Raw genomic sequence first — 13,003 nt, 5'->3', positions numbered from 1 at the left:
TAAAGAGATAACGGACTTGATATAAACTTGTACTGTCCAGGAGAGGGCTGTGCAGTACAGGACATACACTTCTGGGGGAAAATCTAAGTCTGGGAGTGTGTTGGGGTCACCCTACAGTATAACCCAGGCTGGTAAGAGACAAAGTGTGGCACAGCTGAGAGTAATTTATATGCTGCAGGCTGTTTGTAAGATGTCCTGGTTGGAGGCTACAGCAGCAAAGCTTTGTAAAGGACATCCTAGGCTAGAGGACAAGGGTGACGCAGCTACTCATTTGTCTGGATTCTACCCTGGTATGACACAGAAGGATGTTGCAGTAATCAAGATGAGAGATGGTGAGAGCCTGGACAAGAATTTTAGCTGTGTGGATGGACAGAAAAGGACATATCTTAGAGATGTTACGCAGAAAGAACTGGCAAGATTTAGATATACCCTGAACATAAGAGCCTAGAAAAAGTCCAAGTCAAAGATGATCCCCAGGTTACAGGCCTGAGTGACTGACAGGATGGTGGTGTTGTGCCCAGTGATTGAGAAAGAAGGTAGTGAGGAGGACTTGGGCGGGGTGGGGCGACGGTAATTAAGAGCTCTGTTTGAGCCACATTGAGCTTGAGCTGACAAAAAGACATCCAAAACAACTGTTCACTCAGAACTAGCATCAGACCAAATTCATTCCTTTTAGGACACACAGTAGCAGTATGAACACTTCTGATATTGGCTCGGTCTGACAGTGACATAAAAGAGGAAATACATATCCAATGAGTTGCTTTGACCTAAATACCCAAGACACTGCTAAGCAGTTAGGGTTCTTACACACATAAAATACATGACTCAAATCCACAGAAGCAAGGAAATGAAAAATTATGCCCCCCAACAGTACACAACCTCTATTCCCCCCACCCACAGGCATACACTTTACTGTTAACAAAACCACCCTACACTACAGACCACAACTTAAACTTTTTGCCATTCTGCACACACACCCCTTTCCCAGATTATACTTATCCAACATTAGTACTTGTGGATGTTTGGTATAGTAGTTGGTTATGCCGAGAGAGGGTAGGCTGGTAAAGGGGATGATGGAAGGCTGGGATCCCTATTGGGGTAGTTGTGGCAATGGTAAGGTGTGTGCCCCTTCCCCCACTGGGTGTAACTGCTAACCCTTTGGGAATCTGTAGCATTTTAGAGCTTCAGTGCAAGCATCAACACTGACTGTGCCAAAGTCACCAGTGCAAGAGCGCTGGGGTGGCAGTGTCAAAGTCATAGCTTCCTGTGCCAACACCAACATTCTCAGCGGACAAGACTCCCCTGGAGGTGTCTAAAGGAGGGTTGAGGCACGCTGCATTTTTGTTTCAGGCACAGGATGACATCTGCAGCCAACTCTGACACTCTGCTTATTATGGTCAATATCTAGGCAGATAGAGCATACTGTCGTCTGTCACTGACATAGTTCTGCCATACAGACATATCTTGAAATCACTGAGCAGTCTCTTTCTTCAAAAACTTTCCTACAACAAAGTTAGGGTGCATCAAGAAAAAACAGAAAATCAGTGAGAAAGACTGAGGCAGAAACTGATGGGTCCAAAATGCATTCAGAAGGAAAAAAAAGCAGCAGAGAAGCACACCAGAATGCAAGAGCACCAAAATAATCAATAATATGCTGCAGAACTGCACTGAGGCAAAAGCCTTAGGCAACCTATCAAGTTGACTGCAGAATACAGCAGCCCCTGTGCTCAGCAACACAGGTCATCACTTCTATTCACTGCTCTCTGCTGGCTCGTCACTAAACATGGAAGTCAGTTTAAAGATATCTGACTTGCCTTGCAAAGCTCTGCATGGAACTGGTCTTAGCTACTGAGATACCATCTCTCTGTCTTTCTGATTCCAGTAAAACTATTGGCCAATACAGAGCAACTTGTGACCACAGGTTACAGAACCTTCCCAGGTTGACAGATCAAGACTTACTGCCAGATAAAATAAGAATGACCTCTGACCACATGGCACACACAGCAAAATATAAAACCCAGTTCTTTCTCCAAGCATACAACTTTTTATTTAAAAAGAAAAAAAGAAAAAAAAATCTTAGCTAGCCCATTGGCAAGGAAGAGAGAGAGAGATCACTTTGTTGTTGACTTTACTCTTGGCAGACACTCACGGCTTGTCTGTATCATGGGGACTATAGCGGCACAGCTATGGCATCACAGCCATGCAGCTGTAACCCCATGGTGTAGATGCACACTACACTGACGGAAGCGGTTTTCCCATTGCTGTAGTAACTCTACCTCCCTGAGTGATGGAGCTAGGTCAACATAAGCATTCTTCTATTGACATACTTGCATCTACACTGAGGGTTTATATCAGCATAGCTACAGTGCTCAGGAGAGCAGTAGCTATGTCAATCTCAGTTTTAAGTGTAGATCAGACCCGAGATGGTACAGTGATGGGCCCCAATACAGAAGCCTAGATAAAAGGAAAGATGGGGTGGAAAGCTGAAAACGCTGAAAAGTATACAGTAAAAAGAGCTGGAGTGACACACAACCATAGCACACCAGGAGCTTCTTCATGAAGCAGGGTCAACCATAAACTGGCTGCAAAGTTCAGAGACCAGCATTTACATCATCCAGAGGATGGCATGTCACTTACAGCACGGGGCCTGACCCACACTCTACCTCCATCCTCCAGGGTCAAAATTCTTTAAGAGCTGTAAAAGTTCCTGTACCCTCATGCTCAGGAACTAAGACCCAAGCATAAGATTCCTAGAGGATGGTACCTTTGGAGAATGGCTCTGGCCACACAGGAAGTTTACTGAAAGACTGACCCAATAGGGTATGTGGACAGATGGAAGGAAACAATCAGACGTACTTTCACCAACCTGTGTTTTGTTTTGAGCTTGATGATCCACCCTGCTCTAACTTTGCTTTTTTCTTTTTGGAAGATGTTGAATCAGAAGAGGGTGCTGTACGCTTTTCTACAGCAGGAGTGGAGAGTGCTCGTTTTTTGAATAGCTCTCGTTCTCTTAGCAGGCTTGGATCCATAATTCTGTCACGAGAAAAAGGAATAGGGAAAATAAAAATCAAAAAGGTCAATGAGGTATCTAAAGTGTACAGAATTTTAATATTTTATTATAAATTCCCTTATTTATGAAATTTACAAATGCCTCTTTTTGAAAGGTAATATAGAGGAAAGGGAGTAATTTTAAAATGCAATTTCAAATGTACCAAGATGTTATTCTCCAAAACAAGAATTTGAAAAGCTAACACATTAGTGCATGATTTTCTGAGGTCATTCTTAGTAACTGTGACTATAAATATGCAAAAAAACAAAACAAAAACAGATAACATCTATTAGTTTGACCCTTGAATTTTAGGCTTTGCAAAAAACAAAGGTTTTTCTAAATACAATATTAATAAAAACATTGTTGTGATCTTTATAATTCAAATGAAACAAATTTTATTTGGGTTTGTTTACAATTCATATATACTGTAGTATTGTTCCACTGAAGGAGAAAAAATAAGACTGACTACAAACAAAAGTGAAAGTGACAAGTCTATTTTCACTATTCAGACTCAGGGAAATCCATACAATAAGCATATGTGGTGAAAAGTTAGAGATTTTCACAGTCTTGCTGTTTTAATAATCTCAACCATAACAATGGATGCTTAGATAAGGATACTAGTCTCTCCCAAGTTACCTCTGAGGCTAATTTTCCACTATAAATCCTCCCCTGAATTTAGCACTACCACCTCCTACTAACGTTGGGAAAACTGGGGTTCCTAAGTGCTATCACAAAACAAATAATGAACAACTAAACTAATTCACTGTAAACTGCACCTCTTATTACTAAGCCTAGAGGACTTCTGGCGGTAGCGTTTCAATCTTTTTGTTTCATTCTGGAACAAAGAATTTAATCAGAAAACTCTGAATGATAATTGGGAATGGTTTACAAACACCTTACTAGCTGTCCAAAAAGCCACAACCCCACAACTAAGGAAGGTGGCCATATTTGTTAAAAAACTGATCAGGTTTAGACGGGAGGTAAGACAGCTATACCAAATAAAACAATAACATGGATAGTAATGAATACAAATGAGAAGTTAGGAAATGCAGAAAATTGATAAGGGAAGCAGAGGAACACAAGGAGAAATCTATGGCCAGCTGAGTTAAGGACAACAACAAGGAGGTTTTTCTAACATTAGGAACAAAAGAATCCTAACTATGCTATTGGTCCATTACTAGAGGAACATAACATAAGAACAGCCATACTGGGTCAGACCAATGGTCCACTAACCCAGTATGCTGTTTTCCAATAGTCGCCAATGCCAGGTGCTTCAGAGGAAATGAACAGAACTGGGCAATTATTGAGCCATCCATCCCCGTCATACACTCCTAGTTTCTCGCAGTCACAGCCTAGGGACACCCTGAGCATGGTGTTAGATCCCCGATCATCTTGACTAATAGCCTTTGATGGACCTATCCTCCACAAACTTATCTAATTCTTTTTGGAATTATACTTTTGGCCTTCACAACATCTCCTCGCAATGAGTTCCACGGGTGGATTGGGTGCTGTGTGAAGTAGTATTTCCATATGTTTGTTTTAAACCTACTTTAAACATAATTTCATCAGGTGATCCCTGATTTTTGTGCTACGGGAAAGAGTACATAACACTTTCTTATTCACTTTCTCCACACCATTCATGATTTTACAGACCTCTGTGATATCCCCCCCTCCCCCCGCATAATCATCTCTTTTCCAAGCTGAAAAGTCCCAGTCTTGTTAATCTCTCCTCATATGGAAGTTGTTCCATACCCTTAATCATTTTTGCTGCCCTTCTTTGTAACTTTTCCAATTCTGAGATATGGCAACCAGAACTGCATGCAACCAACATTCAAGGTGTGGGTGTACCAAGGATTTATAGTGGCATTGTATTTACTGTCTGATTATCTCTCTCTTTCCTAATGGTTCCTAACATTCTGTTAGCTTTTTTGACTGCTGCTGCACACTTACCAGATGTCTTTGGACAATTATCCACAATAACTCCAAGATCTCTTTCTTGAGTGGTAATAGGTAATTTAGATCCCATCCTTTTGTATGTATAGTTGGGATAGTGTTTTAAAACATGCATAACTTTGCATTTCTCAATACTGAATTTCATCTGCCGTTTTGTTACCCAGTCACCCAGTTTTCTGAGGTCTCTTTGTAACTCCTTGCAGTCTGCTTTGGACTTAACTGTCCTGAGTAATTTAATATTGTATGCAAAGTTTGCCTCCTCATTGTTTACCCCCTTTTCCAGATAATTTATGCATATGTTGATCAGCACTGCTCCCTGTACAGATCCCAGAGGGACATCACTATTTACCTCTCTCCACTGTGAAAACTGACCATTTATTTCTACTCTTTGTTTCCTGTTTTTTAAACAGTTACTGATCCATGAGAGAACCTTCCCTCTTTTCCCATTACTTCTTACTTTGCTTAAGAGACTTTGGTGAGGGTCCTTGGCAAAAGCTTTCTGAAAGTCCAAGCACACTATATCCCCTGGATCCCCCTTGTCCACATGTTTGTTGACCCCCCTCAAAGAATTCTAATAGATTAGCAAGCCTTGATTTCCCTTTACAAAAGTCACGTTGAATCTTCTCCAACATACCATGTTTATCTATGTTTCTGATAATATTGTTCTTTACTATAGTTTCAACCAAATTGCCAGGTACTAAAGTTAGTCTTACTGGCCTGTAATCATAGGTGCTGGAACAAGGGGTGCTGCTGCAACCTCTGGCTTGAACCGGTTTCTATTATATACAGGGTTTACAGTTTGGTTCAATGGCTCTCAGCATCCCCACTATACAGATTATTCCAGCATCCCTGCCTGTAATTGCCAGGACCGCCTCTGGAGACTTTTTAAAAAATCAGCATCACATTAGCTATCTGCCAGTCATCTAGTTCAGAGGCTGATTTAAGCGATAGGTTACATACCACAATTGTTAGTTCTGCAGTTTCATATCTGAGTTCCTTCAGAATTCTTAGGTGAATTCCATCTGGTACAGAGGCTGATTTAAGTGATAGGTTACATATCACAGTTAGTAGTTCTGCTATGTCCTATATGAGTTATTTCAGAACTGTTTGGCTAATACTATCTGGTCCTAGTGATTTTTTACTGTTTAATTTATCAATTTGTTCCATAACCTCCTCCACTGACAGGTCTGGGACAGGTCCTCAGATCTGTCACCTAAAAAGAACAGCTCAGGTCCGGGACTCTTCTTCACAACCTCTGCAGAGAAGACCAATGAGGAGAAGCTAAATGAATTCTTCGCAATGGCTTTATCTTCCTTGAGTGCTCCTTTAGCCCCTTCATCGTCCAGTTGCCCCACTGATTGTTTGGCAGGTTTTCTGCTTCTGATGTGCTTAAATTTTTTGCTGTTAGTGTTTGAGTCCTTTGCTAGTTGCTCTTCATATTCTTTTTTGGCCTACTTAATTATACACCTCTACCCTGATATAATGTGAATTCAGATATAACGCAGTAAAGCAGCGCTCCAGCAGATCAGCATGTCTGGCTCAGACAAGTTGCTCTGAGCGGCCTGTTAAGGGGGCTGGGCAGTTGGATAAGGGGCAGAAGGTTGAGGGGGGCAGTCAGGGGACAGGGAGGGTTGGATGGTTCGGAGGTTCTGGGGGTGGGGCGGTCAGGGGATGGGGAAAGGGGGCATTGGATAGGGTGTGGGAGTCCCAGGGGTCCTGTCAGGGGACAGCGGTGTGGATAGGGGTCGGGGCAGTCAGGGGACAGGGGGGGTTGGGTAGGGGATGGGGTTCTGGGGGTGATTAGGGATGGGGGGGTCTCTGGAGGGGGTAGTCAGGGGACAAGGAGCGGGGGCGGGCTGGATGAGTGGGGGGTTCCGAGGGGTCAGTCAGGGGGCGGGAAGTGACTATTAATAATTGAAATGCTCAAGGCCAAAGCAAGTTCGATATAACGCGGTTTTACCTATAACACGGTAAGATTTTTTGGCTCCCGAGGACAGCGTTATATCGGGGTAGAGGTGTACTTTTACACTTGACTTGCCAGAGTTTATGCTCCTTTTTATTGTCCTCATTAAGATCTGAATTCCAGTTTTTAAAGGATGCCTTTTTGCCTCTATTTCTTGTCCTTTGCCGTTTAGCCATGGTAACATGTTTTTGGTCCCCTATGTTTTTTAATTTGGGGTATACATTTAATTTGAGCCTCTATCATGGTGACTATGCAAATGATAGAATTATCAATACTAATGCAAAGATAGATATGTTCAATAAATATTTCTGTTCTGTATTGTGGGGGGAACAGATGTAGAGTAGAACCTCAGAATTACGAACACCTCAGGAATGGAGGTTGTTTGTAACTCTGAAATGTTCGTAACTCTGAACAAAACATAGTTGTTCTTTCAGAAGTTTACAACTGAACAATGACTTAATACTGCTTTGAAACTTTACAATGCAGAAGAAAAATGCTGCTTTCCCTTTATTTATTAGTAGTTTCTGTTTAGTACTGTACTGTATTTGCTTTTTTTTTTGTTGTTGTTCTCTGCTGCTGCCTGATTGCGTACTTCTGGTTCCAAATGAGTTGTGTAGTTGGCCGGTCAGTTCGTAACTCTGGTGTTTGTAACTCTAAGGTTCTACTGTAATCACTATTATACGATAACACATTTTCCTTTCCACCAGTATCTCAGGAGGATGTTAAACAGAAGCTACTAAAGTCAGACATTTTGAAATCAGCAGCTCTGGATAACTTGCATCCAAGAATTTTAAAAGAGATGGCTCAGGAACTCGCTGGACTGTTAATGTTGATTTTTAATAAGTCTTGGAACAAGGAGGACTTTCCAGAAGACTAGAAAAAAAGCAAATGTTGTGACAATATTTTAAAACTGTATGTGGGATGACCCAGGTAATCATAGGTGTGTTGGCGTAACATCGACTCTGGGCAAGATAAGGGAACAGCTGATACAGAAATACTGTAGTCAATGACAATCAAGATGGGTTCATGGAAAATAGATCCTGTCAAATTAATCTGATATATTTTTCTGATGAGATTACAAGTTTGATTTATAAAGGTAATAGTGTTGATTAAACATACTTAGACTTCTGTAAGGCATTTGAATTGGTACTGCAGAATGTTTTGATTTATTTTATAACTTTCTAGTTTTTTAACATGGCACACATTAAATGGTTTAAAATCTGGCTTTTAGGTCTCCAAATGTAATCAAACGAGGAATCATCATCAAACAAGTGTGATTCCAATGGGATCCTGCAGGGATCACGTCTTGTCCTAGGCTATTTAACATTTTCATCACTGACCTGGAAGACAACATAAAATCATCACTGATAAAGTTTGCAGATGACCCAAAAATTGGGGAAGTGGTAAATAATTAAGAGGACAGGCCACTGATTCAGAGCGATCTGGATTGCTTGGTGAGCTAGACGCAAGTAAACAATATGCATTTTAATATGGCAAAATATAAATGCATACATCAGGAACAAAGAACGCAGGCCATATTTACGCAATGGTGGACTCTATTCTGGGGAGCAGTGATTCTGAAAAAGATTTGGGGATCATGGTAGATGATCAGCTGAACATGAGCTCCAGTGAGATGCTGTAGCCCAAAGGGCTAATGCGGGACTTACAGGGAAATCTCGAATAGGAATAGAGATTTTACTTCTGTATTTGGCACTGGTGAAACCACTGCTGGAATACTGCATCCAGTTCTGGTGGATGATGTTGAAAAATTTGAGAAGGTTCACAGAAGAGCCACGAGAATGATTAAAATATTAGAAAACATTACTTAAAGTAAAAGACTCAAGCAGCTAAATCTATTTAGCTTAACAAAGAGAAGATTTTACTTCAATACAGTCTAAGTATCTACATGAGGAATAAATATTTGATAATGGGCTTTTCAATCTAGCGGAGAAAGGTATAACAATATCCAGTGGCTTGAAACTGAAGCTAGACAAATTCAGACTGGAAATAACGCATAAATTTGTAACAGTGAGAGTAACTAATCATTGGAAAAATTTACCAAGAGTTGTGGTGGATTCTCCAACAGTCATAATTTTAAAATTAAGATTGGATGTTTTTCTGAAAGATCTGCTGCAGGAATTATTTGAGAGAAGTTCTACGGCATGTCTTATACAGCAGGGGTTTTCAACCTTTTTCTTTCTGAGACCCCCCCCCCCCAATGCAATAAAAACTCCACAGCCCACCAGTGCCACAACAACGGCTTTTCTGCATACAAAAGCCAGAGCCAGTGTTTGGGGATAGCAAGCAGGGCAGCTGCCTGGGGCCCCATGGCATGGGGCCCCCACAAAGCCACATTGCTCAGGCTTCAGCCCCGGGTGGTGGGGCTCAGGGTCCTGGGCTTCAGCCCCAAGCGGTGGGGCTTCGGCTTTCTGCCCTGGGCCCCAGCGAGTCTAATTCTGGCCCTGCTTGGCGGACCCCCTGAAACCGGCTCGCGGTCCCCTAGGGAGCTCCGGACCCCTGGTTGAGAACCACTGTTATACAGGAGATCAGACTCAATGATCACAATGGCCGTTCTGGACTTGGAAGCTACGAAGCAATTGAACAAAGTATTTGTGAGATGAGGTTTTTTGAAGTCTTTATATGTTCTTGTTCATATGTAAGAAACTGTAAAAACTCCAAATGTAATCTTATTCTACTGGTGTCTACTAGTTTTGTGGTGTTGTTTAGGTATTAACGACAGTATAGGCAAGCTTCCTAAAGTGTATATCTGTGCCATCCTGTGGGATTGATAGGCCCTAAATAAGTCAATTTGCCAGCTTCCATGCACATATTATAAAAATCTGCATGGATTCCAGCACAGGTTCCAAGACCTGGACCAGGCAGTGCAGACACAGTGAGTACGAGAGGGTCACTATCTTTCAAAGAAAATGCCCTAAACAAAGGATATTCTCAAACATTATTAGCTACGTATCAGTAACAAAGAAAAAACTTTAGCAGAAAAGTCATTCAAAAAGCCTGAAAACTAGGAAATTCAAAATAAAGATTAGGATTAAAAGTTTAATACACCCAAGTAAGGAGGATAAAAATAAATTATTAAAAAAATTACAAGAATTTTATTATATTTTTTAAATTTAAATTAATTACAAGGGTTTTTTTTAAAAATAAACCTATTTAAAAATACATTTGAAATTGACAATCTATGTTAAGGCATAAACTTATTACAATCATTTAAATTAAATACAAAAAAATAATATTAAACAGCAAATGTTTTAAAGAAAGTCAAACCACTGAACTGGTGGAAGACACTGTCTAAGCACCTGGAACCAGAGTTTGCTGAAGTGCTGAACCAACTTTTGACAGCAGTAGCCTCTGGTGCAGGTACAAGAAGAATATTTCTTCATTTCAGTTTATTCAACTAGTTCAGTTCAATGACTAGTTCATTCAAAGTTAATCAATCAAAGGGGAGTTGAAAAGGCATGACAGCTTGTTTTCCTCATAAAATCTATGAACAAAAACTAGGTATGAGAGGATGAGATCTACTAGTCCTAAAATCTCTAAGGACATGGTGATCAGAACCAATCCGTTCAATGACTTCACTACAGATAACACTTCCTTTGTTTCATATATTAATTACTTTTAAATACAAAGCATGTTTTGATAAACTTCGATAAAAAAATTCTTATGAATTCAGCACTTGATAGTTTCTTTTTAACAAAATAGTTTAAAATGCTGTTTCAATTTAGTGCACTTTAATTTAATTTGAATTTCCAAATAGAGGTTGACACAAATCACAAATAAAAAATTAATCAATCATTCACCATTTTCTAACCATCAAAAATGTAAAAATTAAAAATCTGAATAAATGTAAAGGTAAAGCTATATAATTGCTTAAATATAAATAGCTACACCATATCCTCCTGGTTAGCAAAAAGCACCACCAAATTTAGTGTAAAGGGGAAATTAACTTTTCTTCAGGAAAATAACTAAAAAGTACAAATGGAAAAGACAATTAAAATTGATGATTTACATCAAGGTTTCCTGCTTGCTGATTTAAATCATTATTAAAGTTGGTAATTTAAATTGCTTTGCTCTGCTCCTAAGTAAGCTCTTTGGGGCACGGACTGTTTTTTCTTCTGTTTGTACAGCATCTAGCACAAAGGGCTCCTGGTCCATGACTAGGGCTCCTAAGCACTATGGGAATACAAGTAATAAACAGCAGTAAATAAAATAGGCTCAAAAACCTAAGTCTCACTGACTTTAGGAAGCAGAATCCACCCACTGTACATGTACCACTTACACACTCACAGAATGTTTTTCAATTTGTCTTCTCTTAACGAGAAAATAGTTTACAACCAAAGACAGTCCATGCAACTGCCCCATTATAGGACCTTTACAACAGGCAAAGGATATTTTACAACTATATTAGCAACTTACTATCTATAAGTTGCTTGGACTGCTTGTGGATGTATAGACTGTGGTGTGGGGAGGGGGGCGGGGGGGGGTGTCCCCTGGCCGTCTTGAAATGTATAGATGGGAAATGTTACTAGATACCCCAATTGAAGTCTAAATCACGAAGCCCCGCACAGGGCTCAAGACATTAATGAGATGAAATATCATCACATAAGTGCCCTGGCCTTATGCTAGAGGTTACACAGGATGGATAGGGATAAAAACACTGAATACAGGTGGGGACGCCCTTCACTCTGTGCTTCATACTTTCCACTGCTCATGGATACTTACAACGGACACCATCAGTTTAATCACTTGTCTGAATTTTTTTAAAATTTTCTTTCTACTATTGTTACACTCAATTAACAGAAAGAGAAGGTTATTTTTCTTCACTTTATTTTGCTGAGTTTGTTTACTCTGTGCATTGGCAAGGCTAAGAATCTAGTCCATCTGTCAGGTCCCCCGGAGCACATGGTGGTGTCTCATGTAGGACAAAGAACAAGAAATATGTTTAAAATCCAAGCCACCACAACAATAAGAAGGCCATGGACTGGGTGAGGGCCTTGGGTAGGAACCACACATGACCATCCACTGAGGTGATGTTTGAGTCATAGGTGCTGGAATTAGGAGTGTGGGGTATGCCGCACCACCCCCTGAAGTGGTTTCCATTATAGACAGGGTTTACAGTTTAGTTCAACAGCTCTCAGCACTCCCATTATAAAAATTACTCCAGCAGCCCTGGTTTGAGTGACACTTGGCAATAAGCAGCAAACCCATGAGCCCTGCTGTCTTTTGCAGTTAGAGCAGTGGAGACATGTCTACAGCAACAGGTTCACTTAGAGCTTTCCTGTGCGCCCCATCCACCCATTTGCAACTATGCTGGGACCAGTTCTGCACAACAGCAGGACCCACGCAGTGACGTCTGTGAGTAGGGGGGAAGAGAGGGAGTCCCCTTGGGCCCACGCAGCTGTTGGAGGAGGAGGGGAAGGAAGGGGTCCCCTTGGGAACATACAGCTGTGGGGAGCGGGAAGGTCTTTGCTGGCCCACTCACCTCTGTGTAAGGGGCGGGGGGTGGAGAGAGGGATCCACTGTGGGCCACACAGCTCTGTGGGGAGGAGGGAAGAAGGAGAATCCCCCCCCCCCGCGACCCATGGAGTTGGGGGGGGGGGGGGGAAGAGAGAGGAAATCCACCCCTGCCCACTCGGCCAAAGGAGCCACTTGGCCAGTGGAGCTCTGCGGGAGGAAGAAGAGACAGGGGGTCCCCCCAGCCCGTGCAGCTCGGGAGGGGGGGGAAGAGGACAGACAGCTCCCCCCCGGCCCGTGCAGCTCGGGGGGAGGACAGACACGGGCCCCCCCGGCCCGTGCAGCTCGGGGGGGCGGAGGGGTGTCCTCGCGTTCCCTGGCTGCCCCGCTCCAACCGCCCGGCTCGCGCCCGAGAACTCACCGGCGAGCGAGGCCGCCCTGACGCGCGGCGCGGAGCGGAGCGGAGCGGGGGGAGGGGCGGCGGCACCGGAGCGCAGGCAGGGACGCGGCAGGCTCCGGTCGCTGCTGCGGTCCGATTGGCCCAGCAGCGCCCGCCGCTCCTCCCG

General features: G+C 42.3%; 1 protein-coding gene across 1 annotated transcript in view; it reads right to left on the bottom strand.

The window, feature by feature from the left end:
- The window catches only part of GTF2E2 (general transcription factor IIE subunit 2), a 61,107-nt gene extending 48,123 nt beyond the window's left edge, over window positions 1-12,984 (bottom strand). Inside the window, exons 1-2 of the mRNA XM_074950383.1 lie at window positions 12,859-12,984; window positions 2,867-3,033 (exon numbers count right to left, since the gene is read on the bottom strand). Coding sequence (XP_074806484.1) covers window positions 2,867-3,029 — 163 coding nt within the window. The 5' untranslated portion in view covers window positions 3,030-3,033; window positions 12,859-12,984. The remainder of the gene's footprint in view (window positions 1-2,866; window positions 3,034-12,858) is intronic.
- Between the last annotated feature and the right edge of the window lie 19 nt (window positions 12,985-13,003).

The sequence above is a fragment of the Natator depressus genome, chromosome 4 (assembly GCF_965152275.1).
Source record: "Natator depressus isolate rNatDep1 chromosome 4, rNatDep2.hap1, whole genome shotgun sequence".
NCBI classification, from domain to species: Eukaryota; Metazoa; Chordata; order Testudines; family Cheloniidae; genus Natator; species Natator depressus.
The sequence above is the reverse complement of the archived record's forward strand: the minus strand, read 5'-3'. Positions and strand labels throughout refer to the sequence as shown.